At 43.4% G+C, this 20,051-nt stretch overlaps 3 protein-coding genes across 6 annotated transcripts; 1 reads left to right on the top strand and 2 right to left on the bottom strand.

Moving 5' to 3' along the window:
* Positions 1-213: 213 nt before the first annotated feature.
* Positions 214-2,399, bottom strand: LOC134032475 (lysozyme g-like). 3 transcript variants are annotated; one of them, XM_062476451.1, is made up of 7 exons: positions 2,298-2,399; positions 2,038-2,121; positions 1,811-1,899; positions 1,562-1,645; positions 1,257-1,453; positions 764-902; positions 214-546 (listed from the first exon to the last, which is right to left on the bottom strand). In XM_062476451.1, exons 3-7 carry the CDS (start codon positions 1,812-1,814, stop codon positions 413-415), a joined length of 558 nt encoding a protein of 185 aa, XP_062332435.1. In that variant the 5' UTR covers positions 1,815-1,899; positions 2,038-2,121; positions 2,298-2,399; the 3' UTR covers positions 214-412. The 3 variants fall into 3 exon arrangements, with proteins under 3 accessions (XP_062332435.1, XP_062332433.1, XP_062332434.1); XM_062476449.1 differs by having other exon boundaries at positions 1,811-1,934; XM_062476450.1 differs by having other exon boundaries at positions 1,811-1,955.
* Positions 2,400-3,866: 1,467 nt separating this feature from the next.
* LOC134032476 (lysozyme G-like) lies at positions 3,867-4,939 on the bottom strand. Its single transcript, XM_062476452.1, has 3 exons — positions 4,734-4,939; positions 4,382-4,520; positions 3,867-4,181 (listed from the first exon to the last, which is right to left on the bottom strand). The coding sequence occupies exons 1-3, from the start codon at positions 4,908-4,910 to the stop codon at positions 4,048-4,050; spliced, it is 450 nt and encodes a 149-aa protein (XP_062332436.1). The 5' UTR covers positions 4,911-4,939; the 3' UTR covers positions 3,867-4,047.
* Positions 4,940-5,820: 881 nt separating this feature from the next.
* On the top strand, positions 5,821-11,135 carry ids (iduronate 2-sulfatase). Of its 2 annotated transcripts, XR_009932042.1 has the most exons (11): positions 5,821-6,061; positions 6,141-6,277; positions 6,397-6,574; positions 6,801-6,889; positions 7,326-7,526; positions 7,698-7,868; positions 8,020-8,146; positions 9,053-9,226; positions 9,448-9,671; positions 10,106-10,811; positions 10,842-11,135. XR_009932042.1 is itself a non-coding variant. In XM_062476676.1 (10 exons), the coding sequence occupies exons 1-10, from the start codon at positions 5,989-5,991 to the stop codon at positions 10,424-10,426; spliced, it is 1,695 nt and encodes a 564-aa protein (XP_062332660.1). In that variant the 5' UTR covers positions 5,821-5,988; the 3' UTR covers positions 10,427-11,135. The 2 variants fall into 2 exon arrangements, 1 of the variants encoding a protein (XP_062332660.1); XM_062476676.1 differs by having other exon boundaries at positions 10,106-11,135.
* The last annotated feature ends 8,916 nt before the right edge of the window (positions 11,136-20,051 follow it).

Consider the following 20,051-nt stretch of genomic DNA (forward strand, 5'->3'; position numbering starts at 1 on the left):
TAAAGTAGGTGGCGCATGATTTTAGTGGTCGCTGCCGTTTCAGTTTACATTTTCTAAGAAAAGTAGATTAATAGGCAACTTCGAGTAGGCTACATCAAAAATTGTATTATGATTTACAAGACAATAACACACAAAAGACACTGAATACATTTTACAGGGTGGCACATTGTGGCACACTTTTACATTGATAAAGGAAAACAGCGCACTCCAGTGGCCATTGATAAACAAAGCATGATCTTTTATTGTGGGAACAGCCTTTCAAACGAGTCATGATCATCACAACATTAGCCTACATCACATGCCAGTAGAGAGAATAAATGAGACTGAATATAAAAAGGTTTGCAGTATAGCCAAAATATCCATCAATTATTCTCCTATTCTCATAATCAAGGATTGAAGCTTAGGAGAAACTTTAGAAGCCTTGAGTTTTGAACCACTGTGACCGGGCCACCACGTCATTGGAATAGTCATCCCCGGTGGTGCCCACATCCATACGCTCATAGGTTTGGACATTTTTGGCCCCTGCATTGTAGGCCGATATTCCCCCTGAAAAAGAAAATTGATTATGTAGTTACTAAAATCAAAGAAATATGTATTTCTTCAAAATAGAAAGACTTTGGGCTTTTTGTAAAAAACCTACACTGAGCATGCATGCATTATGACACACAGTGGCCATTCTTATTCAGTTCTGAACCTACAATCTGTCCTATCACTTTCTAGTGACATTGCAGAACAAGAAAAGGGGAACTAATACTCAAAGTACCTTTAAGCTGGTGTTCCTTTGGCCATTTAGGGAACTTCTTCTGGATTGTGTTGATAAAATCAACAAGAATCCCCGTTGCCTGGTTCACATGCTCCTTGCTGTCCCACTCGCCAACTAGCTTATGGAAACGCTTGTCGACCTGTCGAAACAAGAGGTTTACCACGCATTTATAGTACAAGGTAGAGCATAGTTGGAGAATGATTCATAAATGTGTCTCCTATGGAGGGAAAGTAGCATGAAAGGCTAGATTAGTCTGTTTCTTTTTACTGTGTGCTTGAGTCAATTCTATAATTTCTATGTATTACTAATAACAACAATAATCATAGTTATTATAAATCTATTCTACCATCTACCTTCTATTAGCCTTTCAGACACACAAAGTGTATTCAGCCTTCTCATATATGTATTGTGTTTGTATTTACTCTATTCTACAATACGGTGACAGTTATTTTCTTGCAGAGCCTGTGTGCAGATGCAAGTCCTTAGTACGCACTTGCATAAGACCAAAGCCGTTGCCATGGTCTCCCCAGCCGTTGACCAGAGCAGCACCGGCTCGGGACTCCCTGGACATGATTCCAGCTATGATGGCCGGATCCAGGCTTTTTGAATGGCCCACCGTTTGCACCATGCTCTTGTACTGGGTCATTCTCTTCATATCATGCTCCGCCATCTTGCGGGATGCCTCCACCCCTGAGAGGCATTTTGGAAATTTTTACTGAAGATATTTGTGTTGATACTCCTATTTTCATAGCAGGAATTGAAGTGCATACAGCTTTGTTGAGATTAAGCAACACACACCTTTGACAGTCAGCTTGTCTTGTTTGGCAGTTTTCTCTGAAGCGCCACTGGTCTCCACTTTCATGATGTCGCCAAAAAGACTCGCTAAAATAGGAACAGAAGAGTTCACACGTTTCCTGTATTCATTTTAAACAACTTTGAACAGGCTTTCAACATACACAACGCTGTATGGCAAAATATGATAAATAAGTTAATTTACTAGAATGGCAAATGCTACAGGTTCCTGTGTCCTAACAGCAGATAACTCACCCATGTTCCTTTTTCTTTGGGGATTTTCTTGATATGTAGGTTCATCAAAACCTGCGCTTGTTTAAAGAAATCAGGCGTGCCCCTGGACACTGTTGCGACAGGCAGAGAAGGGCTTGTCTAGATGCTTCTCAACAGAACACAACGCCTATCCCATTAAAGCCATTAATTTCATAGCAGGAATTGAAGTGCATACAGCTTTGTTGAGATTAAGCAACACACACACACACCTTTGACAGTCAGCTTGTCTTGTTTGGCTGGTTTTCTCTGAAGCACCACTGGTCTCCACTTTCATGATGTCGCCAAAAGACTCGCTAAAATAGGAACAGAAGAGTTCACACGTTTCCTGTATTCATTTTGAACTTAGTAAAGAAGTAAACAACTTTGAACAGGCTTTCAACATACACCACGCTGTATGGCAAAATATGATAAATATGTTAACATATTTTACATACAGGTTCCTGTGTCTTAACAGCAGAAAATAACTCACCCATCTTACTTTCTCTTTGGGGGTTTTCTTGATATGCAGGTTCCTCAAAACCTGTGCCAGTCTAAATAAGGCGTGCCCATGGACACTGTTGCAAAAGGCAGAGGAGGGCTTTGCCAGAAACTGCTCAACAGAACACAACATAGCCTATTCCATTAAAGCCCAGGACAGTGCAGCACAGCATATCACAATACATTTACTGTAACTGGCTGTTCGACTGTTTTCTCATCTATAAACTACTTTGACTTGGTTCCTCCCTCAAAGCAGGTGTGTAGGTATAACCAGAGCCTGTCTACGGAGAGCCTGTCCACTCCCTATTAAACCCCATTCTACCGAATTTGGTTGCAGTTCCACCAGAGTTCCACTGGGGGTGATCGCGAGCGAGTGCAAAATGAATGGGAGTCTATGAAGCTAAACAGCTAAATTTGTCTCTTTCGCCTGATTGTCGTTGAGAAATCTCAGATTTGACTGTAGTTGTTGCATGTTCAACATGGATTATAGGTCGAAAATTGAATGAACGAGTACTTATGTCCTTTCTATTTCTTACAGGGTGAGTCGTTTTTGTCCATAACACGCTAGCATTCTGCTCATGAATGCTGATTGGTTAGTGAAGGACTGACTACGACCAGAGATCCCGCTTTATGGTATCCTAACCAGAATGTCAGAGCATAAGCAACATTAGCAACAACATTAGCAAACCAAAACTCTTTCTAGCATGTGTATTGACATAGAGAGCCTATTGTAGATTCCTCGAGAGAAAAAAGGAAGTGACCAGAGTTTGCCGTAAAGCAGTATCTCTGGTCGTTCGATATATGTGACGTCATTGACATTTTAAAAGGCTTTTTAAGAAAGAAAAAAAGCGACTTTAAAAAAATCTAACACCCAGCAGTGTGTCTTTTTCTTGCCTCCCCTTTTGAATTCAACATTCAAATTACTAGACAAAAAAATATATCCTGAGAAAAGTGGATTTTGAGGGGACATAGATATATGGGTATAGCTCCATAGACCTCCAATTCATTCTGCACTCGCCCGTTAGCGCCTTCATATGGAACTAGAGTGGAACTGCAACCAGTTCAGAACCCGGAAGTTTCCCGAGAGTGGCAGTTCTCCTATTATATGGTTCTCCCCATATTAGACATTCGCTGGTATATCAAAGGACACATAAACCAGATGCAATGTTTTGAAGGAAATTTCACTTTCTAACTCAATCCTAAAAACGCTTAACAGCTTATTTCACATCAGGCTTGTGATGAAAAGGAATACGTCCTTTTGTGTTGTTGAGTTATGCCTACTCTTTTCTACCATATTTCTAGACAGACTAGGCTATTTTGTATTCAGGTGTCTTTGCCGTCATATCTCAAAATCAGCTCCTGTTTCGTTTCCTTTGTTTTAGCGCTGCCCTTTCAGTTTTAAATTTTCTAAGAAAAGTAGGCTGAATGCTTCAAGTAGGCTACATCACAAATTGTATTATGATTTACAAGGCAATAACACATTTTAGAGAGAATACATTTCAAAGGGTGGCACATTGTGGCACACTTTTACATTGATAAAGGAAAACAGCGCACTCCAGTGGCCATTGATAAACAAAGCATGATCTTTTATTGTGGGAAAAGCCTTTCAAATGAGTCATGATCATCACAACATTAGCCTACATCACATGCCAGTAGAGAGAATAAATGAGACTGAATATAAAAATGTTTGCAGTAAAGCCAACATATCCAGCAATTATAAGGACTGAAGCTTAGGAGAAACTTTAGAAGCCTTGAGTTTTGAACCACTGTGACCGGGCCACCACATCATTGGAATAGTCATCCCTGGGGGTGCCCACATCCATACCCTCATAGGTTTTGACATTTTTGTCATCTATATTGTAGGCTGATATTCCCCCTGAAAAAAATAGATAGTTACTAAAATCAAAGAAATATGTATTTCTTCAAAACAGAAAGACTTTTAAAAAAAACTACACTGAGCATACATGCATTATGACGCACATTGGCCATTCTTATTTAGTTCTGGACATACAACCTGTCCAATCACTTTCTAGTGACATTGCAGAACAAGAAAAGGGGAACTAATACTCAACGTACCTTTCAGCTGGTGTTCCTTTGGCCATTTAGGGAACTTCTTCTGTATTTTGTTGATAAAATCAACAAGAATCCCCGTTGCCTGGTTCACATGCTCCTTGCTGTCCCACTCGGCAACTAGCTTATGGAAACGTTTGTCGACCTGTGAAAACAAGAGGTTTACCACGCATTTATAGTACAAGGTACAGCATTGGAGAATGATTCATAAATGTGTCTCCTATGGAGGGAAAGTAGCATGAAAGTCTAGATTAGTCTATTTATTTTTACTGTGTGCTTGAGTCAATTCTATAATTGGGTGTGCATGCCATCGGCAAGAGAACAACCTTTGTTCTCACATATGGACCTTAGTACATACTTGCATAAGACCAAAGCCGTTGCCTTGGTCTCCCCAGCCGTTGACCAGAGCAGCACTGGCTCGGGACTCCCTGGACATGATTCCAGCTATGATGGCCGGATCCAGGCTTTTTGAATGGCCCACCGTTTGCACCATGCTCTTGTACTGGGTCATTCTCTTCATATCATGCTCCGCCATCTTGCGGGATGCCTCCACCCCTGAGAGGCATTTTGGAAATTTTTACTGAAGAGATTTGTGTTGATACTCCTATTTTCATAGCAGGAATTAGCTGGCTAAAGCCTTTAGTAAAGGCCGCCGTAAAGGCTTCCTAAAAACACACACCAGTCAACAATAAATCATGTTTATATTAATATATTTTCTTAAATATATTTGAATAATAAAAATAAACTAAAAAAATATTTTGATCAAACATGCCTGGACGGGCCAGTGAGTAATGTGGGCGGGCAACGGCAATCAGGCGAAAGAGCCAAATTTAGCCGTTTAGCTCCATAGACTCCCATTCATTTTGCTCTGGATTGCGATCACTCCCAGTGGAACTCTGGTGTAACTGCAACAAAATTTGGTACAATGGGCTTAATAGGGAGTGAACAGTCTCTCCTTCAGACAGGCTCTGGTGCAGCATAGCAGAGCACAATACATTTACTGTAACTGGCTGTTTGAGTGTTTTCTCAATAAACTACTTTGACTTGGTTCCTCCCTCGAAGCAGGTGTGTATGTATAACGAAGGACAGATCAACCAGACGCAATGTTTTGAAGGAAATTTCACTTTCTAACTCAATCCTAAAAACGTTTAACAATTTATTTCACAACAGGCTTAGGAATACGTCCTTTTGTGTTGTTATTATTATTCGTAATGTAGGCCTACTCTTTATACCATATTTCTAGACAGACTATTTTGTATTCAGGTGTCTTTGCCGTCCTATCTCAAAATCGGCTCCTGTTTCGTTTCCTGTTCAGTCCGATATCTAATGTTTTTCAATACAAAATAAACATAACTTCTCTAATCTTGAATCTTATGAGGCGGTGCGTCACGTTTCATGATTTTCCAAAAGCCAATCAAATTACAACAAGGGGGAGGAGCTTCTCTGTCAGGAAGTTATTGCATTAGAAGAAGAGACGTTGCCTTGTTATGACATGCACCGACCGTGGAACAGTGATTAGTAATATTGCTGCCAAATCATGCATAATTTTATTACATAATTCAAAAGATACATAGCGGTCCATCATTCTAATTAGGAGAATCTGGTGCCCAGCAATGTTACTATTTTTCCATACCTGGCTTTGCGCTTTGAGTTTTCTTATCTGCGCACCTGCGTTTGATGCTAAAGGTAAGATCACACTGACCATTAGACAATTATAACTGTTAGATGAAGTTGAACAAACATAACTATGTTTTTTCTCATCTAGACAAACTCAATGTTTTATTTATTATGGCGGACGATATGAGGCCAACTTTGGGGTGTTACGGAGACCCAATTGTGAAGTCGCCAAATATTGATCAACTTGCTTCCAAAAGCAAAGTTTTTCTCCAAGCATACGCACAGGTAAGTTGACAGACTGTAATCAAAATATGTCGCCAACTGTTGCTGTCTGGAATTCGGTTGGGGAACCTCCGTGTTAGCCTCCTGTGTCTAGCTTACTTGACCTGCCATTCAATTTACAGCAAGCAGTGTGTGGACCAAGTCGGACGTCAATGTTGACCAGTCGCAGACCAGACACAACGAGATTGTATGACTTTAATTCCTATTGGAGAGTCCACGCGGGAAACTACACAACTCTGCCGCAGTACTTCAAATCACGGGGATACACCACCATGTCGGTTGGCAAGGTTTTTCACCCTGGTAAGATGGCTGGCCAATATGTAACTTAGTATCATACTTTACTAACATGATTCACATTTCCTATGTAATTATTACGATTTTTTGTTTTTACAGTTCCTTGTTGTCTCATGAACAACTTAATTGCGGTTGCCCCCCCCCCCATATAGCCACCAAGAATTTCAGTGAAGCTTAAGCCATATATATTAATTCATATAGCACTGTATGGTCTGTGTGTTTTGTTCTGAAGGAATAGCCTCCAACCACACAGATGATTACCCATACAGCTGGTCTGTACCCCCCTATCATCCGGCCTCTTTCGCCTACGAAAAGGAGAAGGTCAGTGTCTGTCTGTCAATCTGTTGTTGTTGTGCTGTCCAGCTTTAGTTTTCCTGGCCCTCCTGTCACCCCTCGGACACCTTGACCTACCTCCTCATTCATTCCCTTGTCCTAGTTTAACCTGACTCACTCCATTCTTTAGTCCCTTCCTGTTTATGAATACATCCTCATTCCCTTCTTATGACTTCCGCCTAGTCAGTATTCCTAGTCCTAATAAGATGTTATCATAGTATGATAACATCTCTCTGTATTGACCTAAATAGTTTGTCATAAAGGTAAGGGGCACTCAACAAAAATATGTTGTTGTATCAAAAACATGCACAAGCCCTTCAACTTGTGATGCAATGCGGACTGAGTGTGTTTGGCCGAGTGTTAACCTGGAGCAAGGTGTGTCTGAGGTCCAGATGTGGCTTAGCCTCCAGCCTCCCTGTTGCAGATGTGCAGGGGCAGTGATGGCAAGCTTCACGAGAACCTGCTGTGCGCTGTGAACGTGACCCAGATGCCCCTGGCCACCCTGCCAGACCTGGAGAGCACGAAGGAAGCCACGAGGCTGCTGGAGGCTGCCGCCCGGGCCGGCGACGCCTTCTTCCTGGCCGTGGGCTTCCACAAACCCCACATCCCCTTCAGGATACCTCAGGTAGGCCGGGGACTGTCCAGAACACACACCTTCCCTGATGAAAGTACAAGAACCCAGCAGCTCATTTTTGAAGGGGAGCAAACGCATGTTTATCAGTCTGACGGTGTGTGACTGCTTATGAGACACAACTTGACACGGGTTTGTGTGTCTGTGTCCATCGTACCCCTTCAGGAGTACCTAAGCCTGTATCCCCTGGAGAAGATGAGCCTGGCCCCAGACCCATACGTGCCGCCGGGCCTCCCCAGCGTGGCCTACAACCCCTGGATGGACCTGAGGAGGAGAGAGGATGTCCGGGACCTTAACACCAGCTTCCCCTACGGACCCATCCCCCAAGACTTCCAGGTTCAACAGGGACACTCACTCCAGTTCTCTCCAGAAAAAAAATGACTGACGTGGATTTATAGAATTGCTTTGATGGATACGGGTTGAATCGAAATGTGAAAATCGTATTTTTCTGTGGTCTTGTGTAACTGTGCGTTTGTGTGTGTTGAAGCTGAAGATTCGGCAGCACTACTTTGCGGCCGTGTCATACATTGACACCCAGGTGGGACGACTGCTGAGCGCCCTAGATGAGCTGGGTTTAGCTGATCAGACCATGGTGGTCTTCAGCTCCGACCACGGTCAGTATACTGCTCCACATGCCTGAGCTCCAATATCTACGTTTTTTTTGTCTAATTTTGAAGTATTAACATCTATATTCTGTTCACATTCTAACATTTATCTATTCATGTTCTAGAATTCTATAGCCATTATATTATATCCACAATCTAGCTTTAATATTTCCATTATATTCACAACCCAGCTACATTTTATAATTATTGTGATATTATGGTCAGTCTTTAACATGCTACAGTATGAGCCATGTAAATTCTTTTTTCGAGATTGATTATACATTTATTTATTTGATGTCTTTGTTCTGTACATATGCATTTTACCTCAATCACAGTACACCATGCCATCTCCACTAAATTGTCTATTGGGTTATACACGTTTAGTTTTAGATAGGAACCTAAAGTGAGGTCCTATCAGTCTGTAGTGATTAAACAGACCCCTGATTTTTGTCACAAGGGAAGGGATGGATAAATAACGGAAGAGCCTAATGTCAGCCTCACGCTACTTCTCGTCATTTTCCATACATTTCTCATTTAGGCCACTTGATGGCAGTGTGATTTCATCGTAAATGTCCCTTTGCAGTTTTGATTTGACTGAGTCTTCACTTGAAGGACTCATAACCTAATCAAATATTGGTTTACTTGACCACAACCGATTGATTATTTCTTCAGCTTGGTTTACATTTGTTAGATGGATTGGCTCATTTTAATGGTTACTGTAAATAATCACACCCACAATGTATAAACATGTGGTACAAAAGGAAAATAATATAATATTTTGGGTCGCATGAACATTATATAAAATAAACAGTCATTTAAATCAGGTTTATAGTACATTTCACGCCAAATCATTAGCGGGTGCAGTTCAACAATTTAGTTTCCGTCACACTGAATTTTTTTTGTGTTTTTCCTTAGGCTGGTCTCTCGGTGAACACGGGGAGTGGGCCAAGTACAGCAACTTTGAAGTAGCCACACGCGTTCCTCTGATGTTCTACGTACCTGGCTTGACGACAGAGTTCGGTTGGCCAGAAGCAGGAAAGAACTTCCCCTTCATAGATGTCTTCAACCAATCGGAGGAGGTCTTCAAAGGTACCTAATGTCCAATTCAGGAAAAAAAACTTGAAATAAAAGTGATTGGATGGCTTCCTGGTCATATAGGTCAGTACTAAGAATCTCTGAATGGGTCTACCCACTAAATCTCATCCCAAATGAGTGTGAATGGATATATTCAACCCTCTGAATTGTGACGATGATCATCAGCTTCATGACACCATTTCTGTAATTGTCTGTCCTTCCCTTCCTGGTGCTAGCGGGGAGTGTGGTGAGGAATGTGGTGGAGCTGGTGGATGTGTTCCCCACGGTGTCCTACCTGGCTGGGCTGCGGGCACCTCACCCCTGCCCTGACGTCTCCTTCAAGGTGCAGCTGTGCACCGAGGGGAGCAACCTGGCTTACAACTTTGGCCGGCGGGAAAGAGGGAGGGACTCAGAAGCCATCGCCTTCAGCCAGTACCCCCGCCCCTCCAACACGCCCCAGGTACGATACCTAACGCACTCTACAAGTCATAGTTTACCTTGAAAGTAGTTGAGTTTAAACCTCTGGCTAGACTAAATAAATACAATTGAAGATGCTTCAGAGTCCTACTTTAGGCTTAACTTGTGTTCAGAAATCTGGGCCTAGCACAACTAGCAAGCTCAACTAACACATACTTTACATGAAATTACATTCCATTGGAACTTTCCAAACTGCAGCCTGATATTCTTCCTTCCAAAAAGAACTCCTTGATCTGATCAAAGTAGATCAGGGAACAGCTGGCTAGAGAACCACATGTTCACACCTATCTGATCATGTTAGATATCATTAGATACATTTAAGGAGCGGAAGGGAAATCTTAATTTCTCAAGAATTCAAAAGGTAACATGTCTCACCTCCAAGAACCCTGTTCGATTTGAGTACTTGCTGTTTTCCAGGTGAACTCCGACCTCCCAGACCTGAAGGACATCCGGGTCATGGGCTACTCCATGCGCTCCTGGGATTATCGCTACACTTTATGGGTGACCTTTGACCCCGCCTCCTTCCAGGCCAACATGTCGGACGTACACGCCGGCGAGCTATACATGCTGGAGGACGACCCCGGTGAGGACAACAACCTGTACAATGCCACGCATCACGCCATGCTGCTGAGGAAGATGAGCTACTTCCATCCTCATCAGCCTGACTGGCGTTGGAATCTTCGACAGCAGCTCCTCTACATCACCGCAGAGATGAAAGCCAGCATGACATCACTGTAGCCTGTAAACTAAAGACAGGACTTCCCAACAGAATCCCAATGAGATCTACTGAGAATCTGCTCAACAACAAGGGTCGTTCTAGAAGGGTTTTCTGTGTGAGCAGGATGGAGCCACTACTGAACAGCCTCCTACAGTCATGCTGATGCCAGTTCAGTCCTCCTAGTTTACCACCAGTGGGAGGGATTCTAAACGCAGTCCCAGTGTGTGTGAGAGAGATAGGAAATGGAACATGTAGAGCATACAAACACTTTCTGAATGTCTTCAGACTCATTGAGGGAATTAAACTTACTCTGTGAAACAGGGCATTTACTCAAAACAAATTGCTCTTTTTTTGCAAGGACGAGCTGTAGTTTCAACTGTACAAATGGAGTGTGTGTGTGTGTGTGTGTGTGTGTGTGTGTGTGTGTGTGTGTAGAAATGTTTTTGTTTCAAGGGAGGTCCTTGGCCTCAGGTTGAGCATCACTGAAGCATTGTAACAGTTGTTCAATAATGCACATACGTTTCTGCCAGATTTAATGCAGAAATAGTATCGAATGTACTGTAAAACAAAAAAAAGAAACAATATGCATAGTGGAGTATAGAATGAGAGAAATAATGATCAAAAGATAGGACTAGTCATGGTTGACATATTGATTATCTCTGTAAAAACATATATTTTGTAAATATAGTTTTGGATGTGTCCAGTTCAAATAAATGTATTTGGTAGCAGCACAAAGTTTAATGTGTCCCTCACTCCACACACAGACATGCGCACACACACACACACAGCTTTTCAAAACTGGAGTAGTGGCTGTCTGGCAGTCATGGTGTAAGTGGACTATGAAGATTAAGTTTCAATAAAGGAATCATCCTTCGTTAGGACAGGTTTTCTTTCCATCTCTCAGATACATGCTCTTTCTCACTTTTGCTCACACACACTTTGTGGAATGTAACCTATTTGTCAGGCAGCAGCAGTGGAGGGTGAGGTAGATCCTTGGGGAGCTCCGATGTATTCATGCCCGATAGACAGACTTGGCTGCCAGCTGGGCCGGAAAATTCCACTACCTTTTTTTGTGTTCTTTTTTTCTTTTTTCGAAAGCAAGGTCAGGACAGTGGGAGATGGATCCACCAACTGATTGAAGCTGATATTTTAATTGCTCTCGCCAAAGCAGGATTGCGTCTGTGCTTTCAAACTTTACATTAGCAGTTTTGGAATTCCCAGTCCTGGCCGTTTGAAAAATCAGCTTGGAAAAAGTTATCTCGTTAGTCAAATTGTATCCAGCCAGGAAGCATAGTCATAATATGACAAGTGTTCGGGAGGGAATGTACTGGAAAATCTAAACTGTGATAACATTTGGTGGCTGTTACAAAATCACATTAATGAAACATTAATGTAATTAAACATTTCAATTACAGTAAACAAATACATGCATTCATACAGTGGCATCTACTATCCAAGCAACTATCTTGACTACAAGGTCCTCATCTTTCCACTTTGGCTTGATTGGAAATGACACGGGTCTCTCTCTCTTTACCTGCTGGCCCTTTCAGATAAAACCTTGTTTCAAGCAAATATTGGTTCATTCGCGCATCGCCAATGTAATTACCCTTAAGTACACAAACATTAACTGAACGATAATGTGACCTAAACATGATGGACGACGTGTATTCAGCATGTAAAACCAAAATTTGATTAAGGATCGGGGATCAATGCGCGTGGTCAGGGATCACTGCTTTAGATGATTCATATTGATCTAGTAACTGCAGAGTGGGATGAGATGCGTGTGGGTGTCAAGTGTGAGTGTGGATGTGGATTGTGAGACATTTGGTTAGCCTGGAGTTAGATCAACACAGTGGGAGGTTTTTATAGAAGTGCTACAGTCTGTTCAGGGAAAATCAAGATGCAGATGTCTGTGATATAGAGAATCTGAGGTATGGGGTTGGTTATGGGCATGTATTCATTTAGCAGATGCTTTTATCCAAATCAATATACAGTGTAGGGATGGATTTAAACCTGCAATCCCTTGATCTGCAGTCAAGTGTTCTCACCACTGAGCTATACCCTCCCCATAGCATGGTGCCATCTGGGTGGGGGGCAGGAGATGGGGCTGGGCTGTGTGTAGCTGGTGTATGAGGCAGAAGGAGAGAATGAGTAGAGGTATGGAGCTTGGAGTGAGCGTGGCCGGGGCTGGGTATGGGATTTGGGTACAGAGGCAAGGGCATACTTTTGTTTTGAACACTAGCGCAGACCAAATCATTTTATAACCCTGTATGCTAACACCACCCCTGGGGGCAGGTTGTGGGCTGTGTGCGGGGGGGGGGGCAGGTGTGTGACAGGTAGGCATCCGCTCTGCCCGGGATCTGATGGCCGTCCATCTGGCCCAGTGAGGGAGAGGTGCCAGCACAGGGACTGGGCCCCCTCCAACCCTATATTACCCTGGATTCTTCCCAGTCACTGCCCATTGCCCCTGACCACCACTCTTATCTTTCATCCATCCATCCCTCCTCCTTCCCTCGTTCCTCTATCGCTGCTCCTTCCCACACCCACACGCCGACTGTCCCCACGGAGGCCTGCTATCATGTTAACAGTCTGTCATACTTACAGCCAGTCAGTCAATGTAGCCCAGGCTGATGGTGTCAGTGTTAGAAGGGCACTCGCAGTCAGAGATGTGGCCCACCTTGGCAGGAAGCGTGTTATCGCACAGCTGGGTCAAACACAATGTTCACTTACCGTCATAAAAACATCCCACTGTGGGGAGTCCGGTGGCTTTCTCTCCCTGCTCGCCCACCCTCTCCTCTTCTTCTCTGTCCTCTCCACCCCTTTCGCCGATCCTTTCCCCTCATCCCACTCCAGCTCCGCTTCCATACTAACCTCTTTAGTCCACTCCCTCCACCTCTCTTTCTCTTTCAAACTCTCCGCTCCATTCATCTCTTGCGCTCCAACCGTCCTCTCTCTCCACCTGTTTCCCCTCCCATCCTCCCCAGTCCTCCCCGGTCCTCCAACCTGCACCGACAGTATCCTTCCCTGCTCTCTTCTACACTCCTTCCCCATCTCTTTTTCTCCACCTATTCCTTAGCCCTCTCCTTTCTTCTCCTCTCCTCCTCTAAGCATGGTCGTGGGGGTCTGTGTCTTTCACACAGCCATCTGCTGTGACGGCCTGTCATCTTCTACCACACACAGCCATCTGTCTACGGCGTACCACCAAGTCGGTGCGGCCCAGGCAGGAGGCTTGGGGCGACGGCGCCACACACAGTCCTACTAATGACCTCTGGGAATTAGAGTTTAGAGCGAGGACGCCACCTCCTTGGCCGTGTGTGAAAACACAGGCGGTTAATGATAATAGTGATAGGAAGCAGTGGAACGAGGGGGAGATGAGTCTCCAGGGGGTATTGTTAGATTCCTTAAAGCACTCTGCCACATTAGCCGAGATAAAACAGCCATATATCAGACCGCTTTAGAGCACAAAGACGCCGAAAAGTCCTAAACATCCAATTAAAAAGGGTTTTGCAGTAGTGAAACGCGGAGAATTACAGCACAGCTTCACACACTCACATACGCAGACACATGCGCAGCCCTGATGTAATTGGTGGAAACGCGTCATTTATTTTGCAGCAAAGCAGAGCACTTATCATCAAGGGACGACCATCCAATATATTATTGAACAGAGACAAGGCTACAAAAATATTATTTATACAATGCACAATTATTGTTGAGGAAAATAACACTCTAATGGGGATAGCAGAATGTTTATATCAATTTGCAGGCTGTGATAAATGTCATAGCCTCAAGCAAAGAGAGTCAAGACTGATAGAAGCTCATTAATTGGCTAGCTCATTAGTATTCTGGCAGGCATAAATATGTATTTTCTAATCCGTGGAATAAAAACGTTTCATTCTGCAATGTAACATCTAAACTCTGAATCAGAGGTAGTAAACGGTCTGGGATGGCGATATACAGTGTTACAAGCGAACAGCCTAGTCATAATCACATTAGGCCAGATAAGAGGTGCACTGTGTTCTTTCCCTGTTAGGTATATTAGATAACACTTGTCGGGAGGGGAGAAAGATTATCTCCATTCAGCAGAGATGGGGGAAAAGAAAAGGTTACTGTGACTGATTAGTGATGTTTAGGACGATGTCTTCCGTGACTGGCAGCAACACAACAAAACCTTGCCATAATCCATAAAAGATGACGGTAATTGAGCAGTTGTTTATAAAAACACACCACAAAGGACTTTTTTTCTGACTTGAATACCTACAAAATGGCAAAGAAATACCTCAAACAGGCCAGGAACACTGCTGATCTAGACAGGAGTTTGTTATAGATTCCATAAAGACAATCAGACTGTTTACTTTTACCATCCATTCCAGCTGTTGGCATCAAAAGGCTAGAAAATTATGTAAACTATAGGCCTACAGAGCTCATCCACAAGTGCAGCGTGTCGTCCACACGGATGACAATTGTACTGGACTAAACTGTAGGAAGGAATTCTATTCATTTGACCTTGACTAATTACTGGTTGGGAGAACTAATGGCTTTGTTTGGCCTTTGTTTAAGTCTTCATTCAACCACTTCCACCTGCAGGGATAACACTTGATCACACCACCCTGCTTGCTTTATACACTATGGGCATGATATGTCTACTCATTTTGCCACGTAAAATGTTTTATTTTACAGAAGCTAGGGCCAGCTAGCATCATACTTTCACCAAAACCACTTTTAAGATGTAAAGAAAGCCGCAGTCTGAAGTCACAACAAGACAGCGATTTACAACCTGATTATGTCCTCCGCTCTCTCGTCGCTGTCCAGGTCTCGCATAGGCCTAACGCAAGCTATCATCACTCCACCAAGCAATAAAAATGCAAATGACCCCCCAAAAAAACAATCCATTCCAAACTGCTGTGAAGTAGCTTGGATTTCGGGCCTGAGAGACTGACGGGGTCAAACCTCTTCCCCCGGGTCCAGCTGATTTATAAAAAAAATATATATAGGCCTAGTGACTATTATCAGCGTATTTTCCTCATGCCTTTCAATAGGTTATACAGTGACTGTAGCCTACTATAGGTCGGTAAATCTGAACCTTCTCTTGAACAAATTTAAACTGAAATTTAAGCCAATCCAGGATTTTCTTGGAACCAGCAGTCTATCAAAGGTCGGTCTCTGATGAGTGTTGAGAGGATCTCTGCTCTTTATCCATATTTAATTCGCACATCAAAGTGGGGAAATTATACTAATTACCGCTCACTCGATTCGCATAGTTTGGAATGTTAAGACAGTTTTGGTTTCTTCATCTTTATCCTTTTATGTCTTCTTCATCAAAGCTTGTCTGAACAGCCTACTGGAGTTTGAAAAGTGACAGTTTTAGGTTATGATTCATGGACACTGGGCAGTTGTTTTCATAATGTAAATAAAGCAGAAGTATGAGTTTTCTTAACGAATCCCATTTTAGTTTGGTGTCCAAATCGGTTGAGGAATAGCTCAAAGGAAAGGGGGTTTGATATTCAGACGAAAATGTTCTTTGAATATTCTTGTAATAGCCCCACACTTTAATATTTATCAAACTCCTGCAGTTTTTATACTAAGTGCTGTTGCCTCACGCATGCATGTGTATATGTTGTCATGATCAGAGGAGTGATTGTGTTGACATTTATGGTTAGTGGAGTAGATTTTTTAGGGAAACCTCTGATGGGAATCTCATGTTGAAATGTGATCTCTGGGCTAGAAAATGGTATTCACTGTCACCGAGATTCATCCCACTAATTCAACTCGATCAAAGTGATCTGGAAAGTAATGAATATACATCAGTGAATCATCACCATTAAAGTGTATTGTGATGAACACAATAAGCTATACGAATGACCATTGTGTACACATACAATGCCTAATTGTGCCTGCATGTACACATTCACCCACGATTGTGCACGCACACACACACACCCACACACCTATCTAGCTCCCAAGGTGCCTCCAGCTTGTGTGTTTGACATGTTGTTGTTTGGAGAATTGCTGCAGGCTGGCGTGACTCTCCTGTGTGTGGGGGCCGTCCATCTCCTCCTCCGGTTGGTTGGGGCTAACCTGTCAATCATACACACACACACCAGTACAATCTCTTTTCCCTGGTGTAGAAGCTAACCTGTCAATCATTTCCTCTGGCTCCTCAGCCACTTACTGTCTTCTAATTACTAGCTGTCACTTCCTCAGCAGGTGGAGAGAGAGAGAGAGAGAGACAAAAACACACAAACGCACCACAATAAACAACTCACACACATTAGTTTGACCTAATCTTAAACAGATTTGTGTCTAGTGTGTGTGTGTGTGTTTCTCCCGTGTGTGGCACAGAGAGGGAGCCCGAATGTTGGGAGTGAAGTTTCATTAGGGCCTGCTAAATGAGCAGCATTAGGGAGGGCCCCCGGGAGCAGGGCTGGGGAGTCGAATCATCCTGCAGCACATTGCCACCCGCCATCCAAACACCACCCCAACACTGTCACCTCTGATGTCTAGCCATTCCCCTGATCCCCCTGCTGCATGTTTGCAAGTGTAGTCCTTACTAAACCACTATTGTGTATAATAGGCCTACTGTGGATCTAAAGAGACTGGCTTCAACGCACACATACACTATACTCCACTCTATCTTGAGATGATGAATCGTTTAGAGAATCTTGCCTTGAGGGGAGGAGTGCGGGTTGGGGGGGTGAAGGCAGCAGGTCAGACAGTTGGCGGTAGAACAGGAGAGAATATTGACTGTCCTTGCTACACGCATACACACACACACATACACTGCCGTCTCCCCAAACTAGCTACAGAACACTGAGGAACGAGGCGTTTCCATGGCAATGCCTCAGAAAGCTATATCTTTTTTTTTTTTTTTTTTTGGAGCAGCGAGACCCTGCATGTCTGACGATGTGCGTGAGTAACACCACCAAAGCAGCAGCACTTAACAGGGAGTTGATGGGGGGGGGGGGAGTAGATATTTGCAATTTCATTATTTCTCAATGGGATTTGAGTCTAATTAAGTGCACAGCCTCAATCAAAAACGGTCTTTATCTGGAGAGTGCCTCGGAGGGGGTAAGATGATAATTATGAGTGAACAAATTATGGAAGGTTTTAGAGACTAATAATAATAATATTTCTTACAGTCTTGATGAGAGAATTCAATCAGACCTGCGTTGAGGTATTGCAGTCAGGTTAAAGGAACTATGATATGTGAATTTATGGACTGATCCAAATGGGCTTGTATTTGGTGACACATTGTGATTTACTGTATGTATATATAAGGAACGGCACACATAACTATCCTCTGAATGTAGAAAGATGAGCGTTTGTTGGCCAAACAGTGAAAGAGGGGAGACAGGAGAGAGGACGGGGAGTGAGGAGGAGAGGAGGGTCTGAAAGGTTTGCATGAGAGTCATCGTGAAAGGCATGGCAATGCTGTCACGACAGAGAGGAATATGTGTGTGTGTGTATGTGTGTGCGTGCGACAGTGACGGTGTCTGCGCTTTTCTCCCTAAGATTGATTAGCCGCATCAAGGCGGCGGTGTGTGTCGCTAGGGACCAGACAGAGACTGATATGGGTTTGTCTCAGTCCTCATACTTCTTCATTTGTTTCCATTACACGGGCCCCACCAGGAGACCCCCCGACAACCTCCCAGCTCCATATCATCTGGGTCCCTCTGAAGAAGATTGGACGGTCTGATTAATCGTTTTTCGGAGACTTCCTCCTTGGGGGGCGAGTCAGTTTGTCCTGCCCGTTTTTTTCCCTTAGGGAAGGTGGCTTACAGAGGAGATGGGTTTAAGGAAACAATCACACACACACACACACACACACACACACACACACACACACACACACACACACTTACAAGGAAGGATGCAGTATGCGCAATAGGGCTACTGAGACAGGTTGAATGACCTGCACAGGTCACTTTGATCAAAAAGGGAACATTTTCCCACCTCTGATGCCTCTTTGATCAAAGAATCCATTTGAGGTTCCTCCTTTATTAGCTCAAGGAAATTCAGCTTTGCTGCGAGTCTCCTGGAAAAAAACCTTGACCTTGGCCATTTAACATCTCCTCGCTACACCAGGTAGCAACTTTGTGTGTTCAACCGCAAAAAGGCAGGTGAATTCCCAGACTATGCTTGTATTGAGGAAAATTCAAAACATTTAAAATTTGCGGATAATTACTATCTGTGATATCATATTATTTGGGTTAGCGTTTGATTTCAGTAAAACATTCTCATTACTACAGTGCACAGTATGCCTTCAATTGCCAAATTCAGAGTATTTTGGTGAAGGCCAGTCGAAACACTTGGTACTGTGGCCCATGACAACCATCACATCACACAAGATGTTGAATCCAAGTTCCTCACAAACATGTGTTTCATTACATGTGTCCTATCATGATAGCAAGTCAGATTGATAAAAACAACGTAAAAAAACATAGATGTGCTTAAATGCTCTGGTTGAGCCAATCCTACACACATCCAGAAAAACTGTATGTTCCACCTGTTGACTCGACAGTGACTCTACTGTATGCTTTGTCGACAACAAGTGATAGTCTGGAAGTGTTGTTGCCATGGTAATGTGTAAACACGGATGTCTGCCTTAAGGTTTCTAATGGGTGAGTTTGTCAGAGAGAACAAAGAAGCAATTTAATGCAATAGCTGGCTAGCCTAGTGTGATAATTATTGTCGGTTTACCCACAGGGCGCCAAAAAGGTGAAACACCGTAGTCTAATCACTTTTTAGCTTGGCTGTGTTCCAGGGAGGAATTTCAGAGTCTTCGACCCCCTACATCAGAAATCTCAGTTAGACAGATTTCATTGCTTGCGGCTTTGTCACTGAACTCAAGTAAAAAGGCTCTTCTTTGGTGGTATTAAAGCCTGAATTTGATCAGGTTTTCTTTTTTCTCCAATTGAAAGAATAAAATATTGACATTGGCCGAAAGCAACAGCAAAGTTGTTTTCTTTATTTATGTTTGTAGAACAAAGGCAAAAATGTTTCCCTGTTCTCAGAGAAGAGCCTAGAACATGTTTATTTTGGAGTAGGGCCCCAGTCAAACAAAGATAAAACAGTGAAGTGAAAGACGTTTTTTGATCTTTCACTTGTGTGGAATATTTATTGAACAATAAAATAAATCAGGTATATACAGTATGTGTCTGTCAACTGTCTGTCTGCCTATGCTTGTCTTTCTTCATTCCTGACTGTTACTCTTTAGTTAGACTGCTTGCCTGTCTGCATGCCTGCGTGCATGTTTTTCCCCTGCCTGGCACTCTGTCTCCCAGTTTCCCTGTCTCCCAGCTTCCCTGTCTCCCAGTTTCCCTGTCTCCCAGCTTCCCTGTCTCCCAGTTCCCCTGTCTCCCAGTTTCCCTGTCTCCCAGTTTCCCTGTCTCCCAGCTTCCCTGTCTCCCAGCTTCCCTGTCTCCCAGCTTCCCTGTCTCCCACCTTCCCTGTCTCCCAGCTTCCCTGTCTCCCAGCTTCCCTGTCTGTCTGTCTGCCTCTGAGTGTGTCTGTGTCTATGTCTACATCCCCCCCAAGCCAGACCTCACTCGCTGCACCCCAGCTGTTTATCACAACGCCCTTCATCTCGACATGGACCTATCAATCACCACAACACTGAGACTGGAGCGGAAGCAGTGTAGCAGTGTT

The sequence above is a fragment of the Osmerus eperlanus genome, chromosome 13, assembly GCF_963692335.1.
Source record: "Osmerus eperlanus chromosome 13, fOsmEpe2.1, whole genome shotgun sequence".
Classification (NCBI taxonomy): domain Eukaryota; kingdom Metazoa; phylum Chordata; class Actinopteri; order Osmeriformes; family Osmeridae; genus Osmerus; species Osmerus eperlanus.